General features: G+C 29.1%; 1 protein-coding gene across 5 annotated transcripts in view; it reads right to left on the bottom strand.

Moving 5' to 3' along the window:
- Positions 1-1,666: 1,666 nt before the first annotated feature.
- Positions 1,667-18,771, bottom strand: part of LOC107444070 (testicular acid phosphatase homolog) — a 31,787-nt gene continuing 14,682 nt past the window's right edge. The window contains exons 3-9 of one of the 5 annotated variants that reach the window (XM_043042398.2): positions 15,745-15,825; positions 13,097-13,249; positions 9,681-9,776; positions 7,172-7,261; positions 5,174-5,294; positions 4,134-4,219; positions 1,667-2,666 (exon numbers count right to left, since the gene is read on the bottom strand). In XM_043042398.2, coding sequence (XP_042898332.1) covers positions 2,382-2,666; positions 4,134-4,219; positions 5,174-5,294; positions 7,172-7,261; positions 9,681-9,776; positions 13,097-13,249; positions 15,745-15,825 — 912 coding nt within the window. In that variant the 3' untranslated portion in view covers positions 1,667-2,381. The remainder of the gene's footprint in view (positions 2,667-4,133; positions 4,220-5,173; positions 5,295-7,171; positions 7,262-9,680; positions 9,777-13,096; positions 13,250-15,744; positions 15,826-18,771) is intronic. The other 4 variants (XM_071180136.1, XM_043042397.2, XM_043042399.2 and 1 more) reach the window with 4 other exon arrangements.

Here is an 18,771-nt window from a genome sequence, read left to right as displayed (position 1 = left end):
TAATTAAAATGAATATAGTTTATATTTTTAAAATTTATCTATTATACAACCATAATGTGAAACAAAAACCAATATTTCCTTAATTGAATCTACCAATTGTTGTAGGTAGGTACTTTATTAACGTTGCGCTAGAGTTGCGCAATGGGCTATTGGCGACGGTCTGGGAAACATCCCTGAAGATGATCCGAAAACATGCCATCGCAATTTCGATCCTCTGCAGAGGGAATGGCTCCCCTGCTCTGGTAGTTCGACGACCTGTGCGCGAAGTCATGCACTTTACGGTAGAACATTTTAACGAGCACCGATACCTCGCACTCTCAGTCCCAACGCAAGCTGATCAAAGTGGTCACAAATCCGCACACTGACCGCAGCCAGTGATGCTTGACTTCGGTGTTCTACTGGGAACCGTGTCTTAACGATCAGTCCACTAACCAATTGTTGTAATATCACACTATTCGTTTGGGAATTTCATCAATAAATTTTTTCAAATTCGCATTCCATATCTATGATTTTAGTTCGAAGGTAGGCTTAAACAGAAAACATTTAACAGCTATAAACAGCGAGCTTGTAGCTTTGTATTTGTAGCGTTAATAACGCCAACGTAATGTAAGGATACGCAGCATCTAAAATGAACGCGATCACACCCATGCGCAGTTGCTTCAAATCTTACATACGGGACAGTACGGAAACTAACGTAAAAGTGCGAAATCTCCCTAGTAAACGAACCCGTGTCGTACTCGGGCTGAGCCCGTTTCATCTCTATAGTCAGCATGTCTCTGAATGATTCAACAGCCAAGGGAAAGAGTTAGCTAGTGAGTAAGTACTTTTTTTTAAATTTAGACATAACATAGATCATAAGAGTGTACTACAGCAATTTGTACTTGCCGTTTTGTCCACGACTTATTTCGCTCATGGGCTGCAATAGTGGCACAACTCAAAAACGACACGTTTTGGACTAAGAACAGGTGTAAATATGAAAATACACATTCTTTTTGCAGCAGTACTAGCACAACTCATAAATCAACTTGAAGGTAATCTTCATTTAAGCAAGCTAAAGCATTTCTTATGCATTTTGCTTAGCAATGAAAACTTTAAACCCACTTATCTCATAACTTGATTTTTTGAGTTGTGCCTCTATTGCAGCCCATGAGTGATTTGTGTGCTTATATACCTCTTGACAAAAAAGACATATACTGCGATAAAGTTTAAACCAAGCCTGTAAAGTTCGAGTAAAAAAAAATTGCTCAACTCCGATTTCAGTTAGTTAAAAATTGTGCTGTTAATGGGTTAAAAAAAAGAAAAGAAGGTTTTGATCTTTTAATAGTTTTAAACAACTTCAATACTTTGTACAAATATATGATCGAAAAATTTACTTTCTCACTCTATATGTTGTAATAAAAAATATAATTTTAAATGAAATAAATACTAGTTATGGGTAAAAAACAAAATTACTAACCTGAAATATAAAAAAAAAAATTGAAGTAATAATACTTTTCCTGCATTTTGGTGAAAATTTTAATAAAGTACAAGTATCGTCGTAAAGTATAAGTTAGTAGGAAACTCCACGGCTATGGCTTAAACTACATTAAATGTGATCATTGAAAATTTTTATTAAACAAAATACTAAAATGTAACTTGGTAATTTGCGTAATGAAATCATTAAAACTCAGTTATTTCAAATATTTATTCCCTTAATATTACAAAACTATAAAATGAGATATGTACACAATAAATTATAATGAACAGCATTTTCTTTCATTTTAATCTGGTAATTGAATTAAGCTCAATACTTTTTCAAATGTCAAAGTAGAATTTATAAAGGATTACTCCAACACACGTCTTTTTAAGCAAAAATTATGAATAATAATTCAAATACAGCTTCTTTCAAACTGGAATATATAAATGATAATTCGAGTTTAATTTCTCTTAAAAGCTCGTTTTTTTAAGAACCAATCTGGCTTATTTTTGTAAAGGTAGATAGTCTAAAGATATGGCGAATTAGGCATAAGCAAAAGATAAGGAGTCCAAACGTAGAACCCTACTTCTTAAATTGCTCATTCGTCCTCTCATATTTTGGTTAAGAATCCAAATCTGTAAAAGAAAAGGTGTAATGTTAACCGCAAAGTTGCGGTTAACGCATTTGAGTTTTTACGATTGGTTTTTAGTACGTAAAAATTTTATCTTCAGATCATTCAGAGTGATATCTTTATTTATTTATTTCATTTTTGTGGAGGGAGATCACTAATACATCTTGAACACAATGACCTTCCTAAAATAACAAAATAAAACATCGAAAGGTTTTTTTCTCTGTAAAATGAGGTTTTCGTAAGCAATGCCGTTATCCTAGCCGGCTTGCAATGCCTGCATCAAACTTGTCCATGCTATCGTGTGATACCACATTCTTCCTCCCAGTTGACAGGGAAAAAAGGTTGGGCGGATTTTGTGAAAAATTCTAGTGGACAATATTCCTCGCAGCCATGCAGCTTTAAAATGTGTGGTGTTTGATTTCCAAGTTCAGGCTCGGTTGAATTAAGATACAATAACCTTACGAAGTTAGCATTGTCTGTGCCTCTGTAGAGTTCAAACAATAGTGTCGATGCGTATGGAGGTAACTTCAGAGGAAAGATGTCGAATATCTCCAAAAGTAAGGCTAAGTTATCATCATGCTGCAAGGGGAAAAAAAGCATTAAAAATTTTTTACATTTAAAAACATTAAAATATTAACTCATTTTTCTAAAATTGTTGAATAAGCAATTCATCAGCGAGCAACTGAATTAATAATTTCATTTTATATAGTCTACATTCAACAGTTCGAGATCGAGTTTGCTTCTATCAATGTTCCTCTTCGTAGCATCATCATTTTCAAGAGCCTTTTGCATTACTGTAAAAGGAGAGGCCTATATTTTCTCGAGAAGAACTTTCCGGTAGACCTGATATTTAATAACCTTCACTATTGCTTTTTTTTTATAGCCATCGTTTAACAGCCGACCCAATTTCATGGGTTAACGACTACTAATGTTCAACTCCGTAGCCTTGCAATTTTGAACCCAATCCAGAAGACAAGGGAACTCCCGGATCTAATATTGGGAGAAATTTGCCTTCGTGGAGGACTTTTTGATGGAGCAAACCCGCATTTGTGTTACATGGAAAGGAAGACCACGAGAACCTCCTCCGGTCAGCCTGACGGCAAGGGACTCTAACCCATGATCCGTCTACCACTGAGGATATTTTACGTCAGCACTGTGGTCGGTGCAAGCCGGATGCGGAATTCGTATCGACTAGGATTCGAACCCGGTTCGCCTCATTAAAAGGCGGACACTCTGTCCCCTGAGCCATCTCGGCTCAGTCTTCACTATTAGTAATATTATTAGGTATTTTTACTTTAGATTGTAAAAATTAATTAATTAAAGCTCCCTGCTCCCTATACTGATCCTCACAAAGTTGCTCAACGCAATGATTTGTCATTGGACATTCTGGTGATAGATGAACCAGTTAGAATCAGCCTAAATAGAAAAAAAGCCAGCTTCTGTTTTAAAAACATTCGACATTCTGGTGAAATATAAACAAGTTAGAGGCAGCATAGATAGAAAAAAACCAACTTATATCTTGACAATTCAGGATATTATTTTAAAGAAATCTTAACTGACACTTCATTAGATATTAAGCCGGCAGAGCAAGAGACACGCCACAATGAAAAGAAATTCTATTCATCACCAGATCCTGTAGTTTTAGTAAAAACTAGATCTGGAAGACCCTTGCAGTTTCCAGCTAAATACAAACACTACTAAAATTTTTTCCAGGAAAAGGAATGATGTGGCAACACTTATTTTGAGATCACTATTTTTAGGGTTCACTTAAGCATAAAAATATTGAAGTTAATTCCTGTAGCAATTAACACGTTAATTCCAGTAGCGGGTCAAATGTCATTTGAAGTATGCTTGGTATTAAACATCTGTGTCTCTTATAATATCATATTTATATCTCGTTAATAAAATGTGTATAATTTTATAATATTTTTATTTAATTGTTGCGATACTTAACTAGTTATTAACTAAGGCATATTCTGAAGTGTAGACTCAGTTTTTTACATTATTTTAAAAAATTTTGAAAAGAATATTATATTGAAAACTTACTGTTGAAAATATTTGAAACTTGAGATCAGGAAGCTTACCATCAATTTTTTCGTTCATAATTTCTATCAGTTTTTTCATCAGGGGTCCTTAAAATGAAATGAATTTTAAATAAATATTTCAAACAGTGGATAGTATTGTTTTATTTACTCAACCAATTTTAAGCACTATTAATTGAATTAGTTTCGTAATTATGAATGTTTATATAACATTATGGCCATTGAAAAAGCTGATATTTTTTAAAATAGTACAAAAAATTTAAACATATCGAAAAATTTAACAAACATATTTCAAAATGATTTTCTTAAAACTAAATTACATAAATAAGATCACGCGTAACAATTTTCGATACTTTTCGGTGTCGGGAGACCATTAAAAAATTTCTAAATATTATTGAGACCAAAGATGCTTAACCTAAATTTACCTCTAAATAGTATTAATATTCTTCTTATTTATTCGATTTAAATCATTTTAAATTTAAAAAAATTATTGAATCAAAAGCATGGAAAATAAAAATTGAAGAAATTGAGGCAATAAAATGCCTAGCAACATTTTCAAATTGTTCAAATCGTTTAAAAACAACACAATTACCATATATGCTTTGCTTTGAGTATTACCACCTATGCAAAATGATATCAATATATCGTATTTCCATGTGTAAACTAGACCTTTTTAAAAAAGAAAAATGTTTTTTTATCTAGATTTTAAATGTTTCAAAAGTTACTCCCAATATACATTATCGAGACTCATAAAAAATGCAAAAGTTAAAAATTATTCATTGATATTAACAATTATCATGTAGGCAGAAAAACCATCCCAAGTGAAAGACTTCTTAAAATTTATATAATTATTTAAATACTTAAAACGTTTATCCGAATTTAAATCTTTTCATTAAGATGGTATAAGAAGTTAAAAAGCTTTGTTTTGTTTTAAGAGTTAAGTATTGAAACTGTAAGCCAAAAAAAAAAAATTGAAAAGGAAAAAAAAACATAGAAATATAGACATAGAAAACATATTAACATAGAAAAAAAACATACAGTTACCTCCTCTAAGACGCTTCATAAGATAAGATTTGTACCACCAATAATATGATTCATCATACACTTCTTGTAGTTCGTCCCAGTATTTATGGGCCCAAACAGGAATGGTCAAATTATATTTATTCTTCCCATGCAAAAGAAAGAGATTATTTTTTTAAATTAGGTACTTGTAACTTGAGAAGAAGTGAAGTGATTACGCCTAACAATGTGATTTAAATCAGATTTAATTGGATACCTGCAAGTGACGTCACGCGTGTGTGTAGAACCTGATTGGCTTCCGAATCGACAAATGTCACGATTTACCCGCAATGACGTCACTTGCAGGTATTTGTATATGTATTACGCAAAAATCATAGAAAGGATTCTTTTTTGATATTTAAGATTGATTTCAATTTTTAAATTGGGCCTTCTAAAATGATGGATAACATCGCATGTTTCTATTAAAATAATATCGATGTGAAGTCTTACTTCATTTATTGGTAATTTGTTGTGCTAATTCTATGTAGAGAGAGAATTTACTGAAGTGTCGCTATACATTCACAAATTAAATATTTAAGAATAAAAATATATTTTTTATTTAAATAAATAATTTATTCTAACAATGTTTTTAACATCAAAAATAATCTAGAATAAATCAAATATGGAAGGATATTTATGACCCTGGAATGAGAGAAAATTAAAGAAAATAATGTATATAACAATACTGGGGCTAATAATGGCTGTAATGGCTATAGTTAATATATATTTTTAGAATATATGTTTTAGGTAATATATATTTTCAAAAATGAAGTAAAAATTAGGCATGGTAGGGGTCACAAATTAATATTATAGAGGAAATAAAGAAAAAATTAATCGTAATATATCGAATCACAAGTGAAAAAAGTCGTTAGTGAAACTCGAAAGTGTTTCGAATAATAATACTTCAACTCCCCCCTCTGTTTCTATCGTCAAATATGTTTTGGCATTTTTAACTCTCGTCTTTTTCTACAGTGTTTCCTATCGTTTTGGTTTTCATTCGCCTTAATATTAATTTTCGATTACTAACGTGTCTAATTTTTGACTTCATTTTTGATGAAGATTCTAAAGTTATATCGTAGCGGTGACCGTTGCAAAATACCCAGCATAAAATTATTCTGTAATTGAAAAACTTATTTTTAGTTTTAGTTAGGTTTTCGCATGTTGCATATTAATTCAATCTTGCACGCACTTTTTATCATGCAGTGTTTAAAACTGCGCAGCCGGCTACGTAATAATATACATCTGCAACGCAACTTTAATACAATGTTCAGAACTTTCAATTAGCTTGTGTTTTTCATCCTTAAATACATATTTTATCTTCGTTCAACACTGTAGTACCTCTTAAAGCACTTTGAAATGTTAGGGTTGAAAAATCTCTTTTACACTCACTAAAAAAAGGGTTAATTATACGAAAATTACCGAAAAAAAGGCATATTTTTTAATTTAAAAAGAGTAGATCATAGAATATTACAACAAAAACCATAACTGAAAATTAATCATTAGAATTATAAAGATAGTTCTGTAATGGGCAACTGTTATGTATATTTTTAAAATCCTTTTAAAAAAGAAAGTGAAAAAGTATACACATCAGGAATCGCAAATTATTAATTAATTGGTATTCTTGATGTGCATAATTTTTAAGGATAAAAACGCTATAGATATCAAACGAATCGCTACAAAAGAAAGTGGGGACTGAAAACATCAGAACCTGTTTAATTGCTGAAAAAAGTAGAGAGAAGTTGGATTGGCGTTGATTAGAAACACCTTCAAGTTCAACCTTCAACTGGTTTTATTTTCCGTCATGACTTTTTTACAAAAGAGGCGAATGTTTCCACATCGCTTTTGCTTCTTCTTCACTTAAATAATATTAACGTGTGACTCCTAATGTGATTATTTTTTGCATCATTTCTGAGAAAATTTCGATAACTGTGCATTAAGGGTGGTGATGACGGACCACACGGTAGATAATATAAAAGTTCTTACTTCTACAAATAAAGTGTCGAACAAATAGTACGCTGTAATCCAGTCTGTGATGGGCGTTCCACTGTAAAATGTCAAGTAATCAAACATTTCCTAAGTAATAATCAAAAGATTTGAAATGCATAATTAATAATAATTGATTAATAAATGTCAATAATATAAAAAGCAGCAAAAACAAGATTATTATACATTCTCATAACTTAATTTCTCACGTTATTATCATTTTTCTTTGAGCAAAAATAGGTCTTTATCCTTAAAACTATCAATTCATTTAAGTTTGTTTATGAAAGTTGAGCTTTTTTTCATCAATATGAGCTAATATCACGAAAATAAAATTGAGTATGCACATTTTTTTATTTTATTTTATTATTAATGTACTTCAGAGTGCTTCAAATCTCATGAGCAAATTGTGTTAAAATATATTGAAACCCACTATCTGGCAAGCTTTTTAAACCACAAAAAATTAATTGTGATTTTTACCTTTGTTGAAGACGCAAGTGCATCAACGCAAATGCAGTGATTATTTCGTCTTTTATTATTTCTTACATCATTCTTTTGTTGGAAACGCATATTTGTTTTATGTATGTATTTTGTGTACCTTTGTCATAGTAAAAGAGTTCGTTCTATGAGATACTTGTTTTAGTGTTTAATTAGAAAACATTTACGTTTATGCCATCACAACCTTCCAGCATTTTTAACTAACTGAAGAATCTTCTGGATCTTATCTCCCCCAGAGGCACTTAGAGAGTGCTTAGGATTTTAGCCACCCTGGGCGAAACATTAAGGCATTTTGTCATGATTAATAAAAATCATATTTTGTTTAATAAAATAAATATTAAACATTGAATTTTCTTTATTCCAATCAGATTTTTTTTTAAAATTGTTTTCGCGTTTAACGATTTGACAAACTGTATAAATAGTAACTCTATAATAGTAGTGTTAACAATAATACTGCAACTAAAATTCTTAATATCTCTAATAATAAAAAGTTTATTATTATTTAATTATTGTAAACTAATTACTTAATCTGACTTACTAAGTCAGTTATTATATCTTATCATACTAAGAGACATTAATAAATTTCAAAAACAGAGAACCAAGCTGTCTCATGAAAAGTAAACTAATTTAAATCCGAAAGTATTTTCAAAAAAAAAAAAATAATAATAATAATAATTCTTCTTGACAGAGCAAGTCTTTATTTACAAGTATATATTTAGTAAGTTTTGACATTACTTGTATTGAAATAAATGTGTATAAAATGAAATGGGTATAGTTGAAATGTATTAATGGGTAATAAAATAGTAAATGTGACACACTACAGTGAGCACATTAAAACATGAAAATGATGTGAAATGAATAACGAAAAATTATAATTTAAAAGTTACATTCTTATCCACATTCTTATCTACATTACTTAAAAAAAGGAAAGATTTCGTTTCTTGATTCTGTGAATAAAACTTGAGATTTGATCTCAATGGTTCATTATCACAGTCTTAAGTAATTACATGTTAGTTAATGGAGTATTGTATAAATAATATATTTTAGATAAATCTGTGATTTGAAAAATATCATGTGATTCAAATCAAGGTTTGTTTTTAAATTAAATAGTTTTTAAATCATTCCAACTTTGATTTTTATTTTTTTCGACATTTTCCACTGCAGTTCTTGGAGATTGCTCTCCATGCACACTCACAAATCGGCAACAGTTGAAATTTTTTATGCAATTAATTTCTACGACATAAAAGTTGACCAAAAGTTCCATGTTGTTATTTGGAAAATTACACTCCTGATATAAAGGAACATTAACTGAAATTAAATTCACATATGAAAATATAAATTATAATAACTATTATAAATTATGTATCCAAGGAATAGTAAAACTATATCCAAGATTTAGCAAATGTAAAGAAAAACTTGTAAGAAAACTATTAATCGCCAACACGCCAAGAATAAGATGGTGAGTTCACATGGATATTAAAACGTATCGCTATTTGTTTCAGAACGGTTGAGTAATACCATATGCCAAACCTCATGCCTCAGGTTGTCGTAAAATACATTGAAACACGCAACCATTTTATACCACAAGGAAATTAATTGTGGTTTTTGCCTCCCAGCATTTTTAACTAGCCAAAGAATATTCCGGGATCTTATCTCCCATAGTGGAATAAGATAGTGAGTTCACGTAGTTGTTGAAACATATGAAGATAGACCCGCGATCCATGTGCTATCATATGGCACAGGTTCTTGACCACTAACTCAATAGGGAATAAACTTTTCTACATTCTAAACGGCTCGTGATGGAGAACCTTCGGTAAATTTATCTTTCGAACACCGTAACTTCTTTGTGGTCAAGAACTTGTGTCAAGATGTCACGCGTCAAAACTCGAAGCAAAAGTTGCTAGTGGGAGGCCTTACTTTCCGCCAAAGATAGAGAGAATGAATTTCGTATTAAACCTATAAACATGAATGAAATTTTGCACTAAAATAGTTGACGAGTATATAAATGAGGTACCTTATGCTTCGCAATATAAGCTTGACCATCCGGGGAGTTAATTATTCTTTTCTCCTCCGCATCTGTTGTAGGACAGAAGCTCCCCGTGTCTAAATCCTTAAAGAGTATTTATATTAGTAGAAAAATAATTTATTTTCGAGGCGTAACCAGCTTAGGAATCAAAAGAGAATGAATGAAGTTGAGATTACAAAACATTAAAGTGGACATTAAGCAATAGACGCAACGTTTTGTTCGTCTATATCTAAATAATCAACTTTTATAATTTAATATTTTAGAAAGAAACTATTCGACCGATTTCGTCCAAATTTTCTATTTTGTCATTCAAAATTACGCATTTTAAAATGATGCAGAAATTTGCCGTAATTTAAATTTTTTTTTCATACTCAACAAGTAAAATAATAAAAAATTAGTAAATATTTTTTTTAAAAAAGCATTCTTTTTTACGTGGTCATCTTTGAATAAACAAATTTTATAATTGCGTGAAAATTTGTTGAATTCACCTAAAAAAATGAACTTCGACTTTCGAATTTGTATTCTATTTTTTTTTTTTTTTTTTAATANTATGTTTATTTTTTTTTTTTTTTTTTAATAATTTTCGCCTGCCTAAAACTATTGGGACCATAGAGCTGAAATAAAAGTAGAGCAAGCGTTCTCTGTTATATATCCCCGTCCCTCTCCGCCCCTAACATCAGAGCCCCCCTCTCTCTCTTTCAGCAATTTTTTAGGGAGAGAGAAGGACATCACGTGACAATTGAAATGTGTTACGTACTTATACAAGCAATAGAGGAAAGTTAAAAGCTTCAGCAGCTATAATAGACAAACAGGAAAATGTTATAAGATTTTTCGGCAAGACGACTGATTTAAAAATAATTTTGGAATTCCAATTTTTTAATACGTTTAAGCTGTACAAAATTGTTTACATTTCTACAAATTAAGAAAATCTCAATTTTTGAATAATTTTAAAAACGGTAAAAAGGCTGTGATAACCACTTATGGGTACTTTTTTAGTTTTGCAAATGGTTTAAAATATTAAAGTGTTTCACATAATTGACACTAGCAAAATAAATTATTATAACAGGAGTTAAAAATAAAAGTATTTTCTATTAAACTTCTAAGTTTTAAGATTGCGAAAAAAAGAAAAGTACTTCCTAATTTACTAATAATACTTTATCTTTGTTAAAATTTATTTTAATAAAAAAATTTTCATGCTTAAAAAAAACTACAATTAATTCAAATAATTTTTATTATTGAAAGTTTGTTCACTTTTATTAATTATTCTTGTGGTGCATAATTTATAAATTATAAAGTATGTATTGCATATTAAAATTCATCGTTAGAGAACGATTTAGTTAAAAAGTTTTTTATTTAAGATATTTTTTTTATGCATTTATAAACTAGATTTATAATTTAACATTGCGTATGTGTTTTGTAAAAGACAGTTTCCTGAAACATATATTTTTCATTTTTACAATATATTGTAGTTAATCCATAAACTAATTTTACCGAGAATATAAATTTATTATATAATTATTTATGATGATTTATAACTTGCAGATATATATACAGATTAATAACATTACATGGATGGCAATTAAAGGACAGTAGAATTTTAAAAATAATATGACTTTTATGCAAATTCTCTGTCAATGCGTAAAATATTTACGCATAATTGATTTCAGAGTTTTTTTTTTTTTTTTTTTTTTTTTTTTTTTTTTTTTTTTTTTTTTTTTTTNTTTTTTTTTTTTTTTTTCATTGTGAATGAAGCAAAATAAAATAGTAAAATATGCACTTGTAATAATCATCTATCATTTCTTAATATAACCCATCATTTCCGTAATTGTAATTTCCAATTTGATTTTGACTTTACACCTGCTATTATAGGGTTAAAGAGACTTAATATTTCTGATAGTATTTCCGATTTTGTTTATGTATTATTGAAATTAAAATAGACCAGACGATTTCGATTGTAAAATACCTGGTAATAGTATTTAAGAACTAATAATTAAACAGCAACAATCTCTGATTTATTTATCGAATCATTTTGTATGAATCTTTCGTAACTCTTCTTTTGTCTAAGAAGAAAATGTATGTTATGAGCAAAACTAACCCAAAACAAGCTACTAAAATTAAATAAATATACAAAAGAGTTTTTCTTTTTCAGACACATTTGAGAGAGTAAAAAAATACAACGTAAATAAACGAAGAACTAAGGAAACAACAATGTTAAAAACATTTTGACTACTACATTTTAGCATTAAAAAAATATGTACATTAATAAGGAATAATTATTTATAATACTTAAAGTTGATAAGTGGTGTTATAATAAGACAGGTTTCGTTTTAATTCGTTTAGATTAACTTGTATGATAGATGTAAAAGCATAAATTTGGATTTTAGGATGAATAAAATAGAGTAATTGGGATTAATATGATGTTTCAAGGAAAGGAAAAACATTTTAAAAATTCATTTATCTAATAAATAAAATAATTTCAATTCTAAAAAGTGATAAAAGTTTTCCTTTACAACCAATTGCACCACGGTAAACCCCCAAATTTTAAGGTTTTTGACTTCTAAATTCAGGCAATGATTTTCTTCCAATAAAATAACAAGGAGAAACGGAAGATGGAAATTTCTCTTTCCACTCCCCCTCAAGTCATGTGGTTTTATTCTGAGGACAAAAATTTTCCTGATGCGCATGCTCTACTATTATACATCATAGCTCTATGATTGGGACCTGATTTTTCAGGTTGCAGCTACTCCCACCCGCTCAAATTTTGAGGATCAGAAATTTGAATCGGTCTACAAAAAGGCATGTTTTTCAGAGAAAGTCCGTTTTTGCGACTTATATTGTAAGATAGAGTTCATAACTTGAAAATTCGAGCATTAGATCAAAAGTTATTTTTGATGCTCACTTTTTTAGTTTAAGCTTCTGGTGTCGTAATGTTATATTGTTAAAGTATTGAAATGTGAAGCATCAAAAATATTTTCGAATTCAACAAATGAATTGTTGTGTTTCTAGACAAAGAGACTGATTTTTGATTATTTCAATCTTTGACATCAGTAAAGATGGTATTTGTCAGTGTTCTTTTCAGCTAAATTTCTGTTCTTTAGTTAAATTTCTGTCTTTTTAGCTTTTAATACATATTTTTTAACTTTTTCTTTTTTTAAGCATTTTAAAAATATGTACTACAGACGTCAAAATGAAACATCATGAATTTCTAAACTCAAATCTATTTTTGAAATAATAAATTTTCATTGAATTAAAAAAAACTTAATAATACGCTGCACTTATATTTAAAACCATTCTGCTTTCCAAGTTCGCATTTTCCGAAGTTTCGCACCTTGTTGGAAAAAAATATAATGCTCAAAATCACCCCTCAGATCAGAATTATAAAAAGAAATGCAATGTTTCTTTACTTTGTCGATCTCTTTCGGGACAGAATGTACAGGTAAAGGCTGCCAATCAACATTTCTGCTGAATTTAAATTCATCAGTAGGGGCATAAAAAGATGCAAGGAATGATTCAGTACTTTCAAGGCAACGATCGTACTCTGAGCTGTTTACATTGATCTAAAAGAAATAAAACAAAAATTAATATTTCGTATTTTTGCTATGAAAACAAGATGAAAGCCACTTATTAAATGCCCCCCCCCCTCTAAATCGTGACTTTTTCTTTGAAGGACTATGACAGAGTACAGAGTCGATTAATGTGTAGCACGCATGAAACTTAAACTTTTAGTCCTGTTTTTTATATTTATATTTTATAATCTTCGCTCTCTCACCCACCTTCCCATCCCTCTATCTATCGATCTAATGATAATTCAGAAACTATTCTCCCAACTTACAGAAGTAGTGGTCATTAGAAAAAAAGAGAGAAAAAAAAACAGCAATAGTAATACCATTTCAAATATAGAATATTTTCAAAAAGTGCAAAATATTCTATACAAATACGACTTTTTAACAGCTACATTATCTCGCCAAAAGTATTCGGACATCCACCAAAAAAGTGAATCTGGTTCTATGACGTTTGTCCTGGCCCCCTAGTTTATGCGATTGGAAACGCGTGTGGACTTTCTGAACTATGCTGATCTCTTAACTCTATGGCAATATTTCATAAGAAGGCACATTTCTCTTCCAGTAATGTAACTCCTCCATTCGCACATCGAGACTTGGGCCTCCATGATTGGACAATATGGGAATTCAAAAGCTGAACTGATGTTTTCAAAGTTCCAATCTGAGTCCCTTAGAATACCTTTACTGACATGCAATTGAAAAATCAACGTAAAGCGACAAAAAATTTAAAATTGGAATTTTTATATATTCGGCATCTTTATATGGCATCTACATATATACAAAATTATATTTCAAAAATAAAATTTGTTATATCAGTTTTTTTTAAATTCTATTTTAGCGTTCACAGCATTGGCAATACAAAGAAAATAGTTGTCAAGTCACTTTTCTGAAGTGAAGCACTTATGTTGTTTTTTGAATTGCACGGCAGTTTAACACGAATAAGAATGTAGATTACGTAACCAGTCAAATCAGATTACGAACTCTCTGCCAGCACTTATTTTAATTGTGATGGACACGTGAATATCAATTCATATTTCCAGCTATCAAATAACGGTGGAAAGTCTACCCAAGCATGTGCAGGCTGCCATAGATGTAACAAAGGGACTAACATGATATTAATGTATACTTTAGGAATATCCGAGTCCGGCAGAACTGGGTGCCCAGATACTTTTGACCTGATAGTAACATATTAAATATGAGATTGCTTCTTATTTAATAGAAAGGGAATAGTGGTGGACAGGTTATAATTAAGAACAGTAAAAGCTGTACCATTGTATCTTTCACCTTTTTTTAAAATTATTCAGGACTGTAAAAGATTCCAGTCACGGATATTTTATTTTCTAAAAACAATCTGGAAATGAAATTGCTTTTCAACCTGGTTTTCCGTTTAACGAACAACACGAGAATTCTTTTTTTTCTTTTCTTTTATTGGAGATAATTCAATCTCAGAAAATCTCATGGAAATTTGGAATGGCAATCTGATGTGTCAATTTTACGGAAATCTGATGTATCAATTTCATGGAAATTTCACGCGTCAATTAAACGAGAATAGAAAAGGCAGTTTCATGAAAAATGTGAAGTTTTAAGATTTCATATTTGCTGAATATTATACAACTCCAAATCAATTGCTGTAGCACAACGGAAATTTCAGAAAATCATTAAAATACATTATTTTAAAGATATTTTTCAGGAAACTAAAAAAAAAAAAAAAAAAAAAAAAAAAAAAAAAAAAAAAGGAGAAAGGGTAAAAGAAAAGGCCAACTTTTGGAAAAGATCAATGTGGTGTTCCTAAACCTTTTAGTTTGTCTCAAACACTTAGAGAAACTAAACCTGGTCATCAGGGGGAAAAATTGATTTTGAAGAACTTTATTACATCAAACATATATTTCTTTCCCTGTAATAAAAAAATAGAGGCTAAAATTGTGGCCGAATAATTGTGATAAAAAGCTGTAATTTGAAAGAAAAAAAAACTATTTTCAGAAGAAAACAAAATAGACTTTGAATATCCATGACTAAAATGCTTTAATTCTATACAGAAAAAAAAAAGAACATTTTGGGCAGGAGATAAAATTCTTATAAATGAATAAGTAACTTTAAAAGAATGAGAATTTCAGTTCCTAAAATGTAAAAGCCAACCCCTATAAACTATAGGCGACATAAAAAAAACTATGAATATTTTTCATCACACTCACAGGCAGTGAAACATTTATGGATTTTATTAATATAATTATATTAGTTATAAAATAAATTATATTAGTTATAAAATAAATTATATTAGTTATAAAATAAATTAGATATTTATATGAATAGTACTACTTTATGTTACCAATCATTACTTTTGTCTTTTATCATGGCTCTAATTGAAGTTTTTCTCCTTCTTTTTTTGTAAATACTTCATGATACCATTTCATTCAATTCATGAAATTGACACAAAAAATCAATTTATTTGAAAAATGTGTATGTTATCAAAATGTGTTGCCTTTATGCATTACCTCTATGGGATTTGTAGTTAAAAAATCTCTGTACATGTATCGCAGTTGTTGCCCTAAAACATAGAGTTGCAATTTTCCTAGCTGAAATAAACAATAAATTAATAAAGATTTTCATAAATAAGATTCAAGTAATATTAATTTCTAGGTGCTTTCATTTAACTAGTTTCGTACATTTATATATGTATTTAGTCATTTATGAAGTTGTGTTTCTCAAACTATAAGCATTTTATAACTAAAGAACTAACTAAAAAATGTATATATTTGTATAATAATTTTCTCTAGCCTTTAGGAAATTCGCTTGGTACAAGCACATGAATAATTTTAACTCTAAAAAGTTGATACCCTAGACACGCTACTCTGCACTACCCTACAATCATGGAAGAGACACTTTGAGTTTTTGACATTTTTCTTTAAATTTCTCAAGAAATACTTAAAGGATTATTTTATAACTTTAAAGATGTTTAGTTCATGCGATTTTTCATACTTAGCAATAAAATGTAAAGCTTTCAGAGGTTTGGGAGACCGACAATAAATTATGAAATAAAACAAGTATTTTTGAGCATTCTATGCCAGAAAATAAAGCAATAAGCTCGTAATTTGTATAGGTTACTTAAGATATTATTTTTAATAACTGCATAAAATTTCGTAAACCTAGAGTAAATTTTTACGGAGTTATAGACATTTTTATAAAAAATAATTTTTTTTGTCTAATTTTTTTTCACGATAGCCTTATAAATATTCAATAGAATCCAACAATATTTTTGGAGCAATTTAAAACTAATTACAAAATTATTTATTTAACATTTAAAAAAATTCATTAAAAACTGCTCATTAAAAAAGATATAAATATTTAAGGTAGTTCTTTTATACTACGAGTGCAAGGTTAAATTTAAAAACATTTTTTTCTTAATTTTACAGAGAATCGTATTTGGCAACTAATGAAAAAATTTTGATTTAAATGTCATAAAAATTTAAAAAGTTTCAAGCGATTTTCAAAGTAGTTTTTGTACTTTTTGATAGAAAGCTAAAGACAATCAGGGGTTTTTAACAAATTTTATTTTGCACTATAAAACAAAATTAAATAACAAATAAGAATACCTTATAATAATCGTGAACAAAGAACCAAAATATGATGGTATAAAGAAAGACAATATGCGATAGAAAACATACTTTTATGGGGGATGATCCCCCACAATACCAGTCTCATTTTTAATAAATCTTGTTTAATAGTAAAAAATGAAATTTCAGGAAAACCCCTGATCGTTTTGAGCTTTCTATCAAAAAGTACAAAAACTACTTTGAAAATCGCTTGAAACTTTTTAAATTTTAAAGATATTTAAATCAAACTTTTCTCATTAGTTGCCAAAAACGATTCTCTACAAAATTAAGAAAAAAATGTTTTTAAATTTTTCCGTGCATGCTCAATATGAAAGAACTATCCTAAATACTTGTCTCAGTTTTTAATAAATTTTTCTTTAAATTTTAAATAAACAATTTTATAATTAACTTTAAATTGCTCAAAAATATTCATCATCTTTTAATTGAATATTTGCAAAGTTATAGCAAGAAAAACATAAGACAAAAAAATTAGTTCTTTTTATAAAAATGTCCATAACTCCATCAAAATTTACTCTAGATTTAATAAATTTTATGCAGTTATTAAAAATAATAACTAAAGTAACCAATATAAGTCGCAAGCTTATTACTTGAGTTTCTGGCATCGGGTATAATACTGGCAAAAATACTTGTTTTTTTTTCTTCCGTGATTTATATTCTGTTGCACAAACCTCTGAAAGATTTAAATCATAATTCTAAGAATGAAAAATCGAATAAACTATACATCTCTAAAGTTGTGAAATAATCATTTATGTATTTCTTGAGAAATTTAAAGAAAATGTCGAAAACTAAAAGTGTCTTTTCCATTATTGTAGCGTAGTGTAGTTGTTACTCTAGAAGTTGGTACTCCAAAAAGTATTAGTTTGAGGATTTAAGTTCTCAACCAAGTCTTAAAGTTTTTTTCCGAGTTTTATGTATTTAATCAGATTGCGAGACTTAAATAGAACTAAAAAAAGTTAGAAACAATAATAAACGCATTAAATAAATTGAATGAGTTTATCTTATGAATATTATCGCATATTTAGGCTATTCATTTGTTTAAGCATCGATTATCATGTATAAGGTTATTTTGTTTACAACTCGGTATCATTCTAAATATTGAAAAAGTTAGAAACCGATTGTCAGTAAAGATAAAACTCTGCAATCAATAAATATAACTTTTTAAAGATTGAATAAACTGCGTTTTGGAATGAAATAAACATTNATTGGTAATAGAACAGTAAATATGACATAATACAATGAGTACATTAAAACATGAAAATGGTATGAAATGAACAACGAAAAATTATAATTTAAAAGTTACATTCTTATCTACATTTAAGCTCTTAAAAAAATGAAAGATTTCGTTTCTTAATTCTGTGAATAAAACTTGAGATTTGATCTCAATGGTTTATTATCACAGTCTTAAGTAATGCATATTAGTTAATGGAGTACTATATAAATAATATATTTTAGATAAATCTGTGATTTAAAAAATATCATGTGATTCAAATAAAGTTTTTTTTTTAAAAAAAATTAAATATTTTCAAATCATTCCAACCCTGATTTTTATTTTTTTCGACATTTCCCACATCAGTTCTTGGGGATTGCCCTCCACACACACACTCACAAATCGGCTGTTGTATCTTTACTCCAGCGCCATCTACAGTAACGTTTTGTAACAGTCAGAGTCGCAATAAACAAGCTATAAAAAGGTTGTGGTGGTGCTCTCTCTCTTGTCGTATTCCAATACTAGCATTTACCAGATTTAGAAAAGTTACTATTTTTAGGATTTACCAGCGATATTACAGTCCGTTCTAATTAGAAGTGAAGATTCATGGATAAATTACCACCCTTTAGTTACCCCGTACCAACATCGGCAACAGTTGAAATTTTTTATGCAATTAATTTCTATGACGTAGAAGTTGACCA

This window comes from Parasteatoda tepidariorum, chromosome 4 (genome assembly GCF_043381705.1).
Source record: "Parasteatoda tepidariorum isolate YZ-2023 chromosome 4, CAS_Ptep_4.0, whole genome shotgun sequence".
Taxonomy (NCBI): domain Eukaryota; kingdom Metazoa; phylum Arthropoda; class Arachnida; order Araneae; family Theridiidae; genus Parasteatoda; species Parasteatoda tepidariorum.
This window is presented reverse-complemented; position numbering and strand designations above follow the sequence as displayed.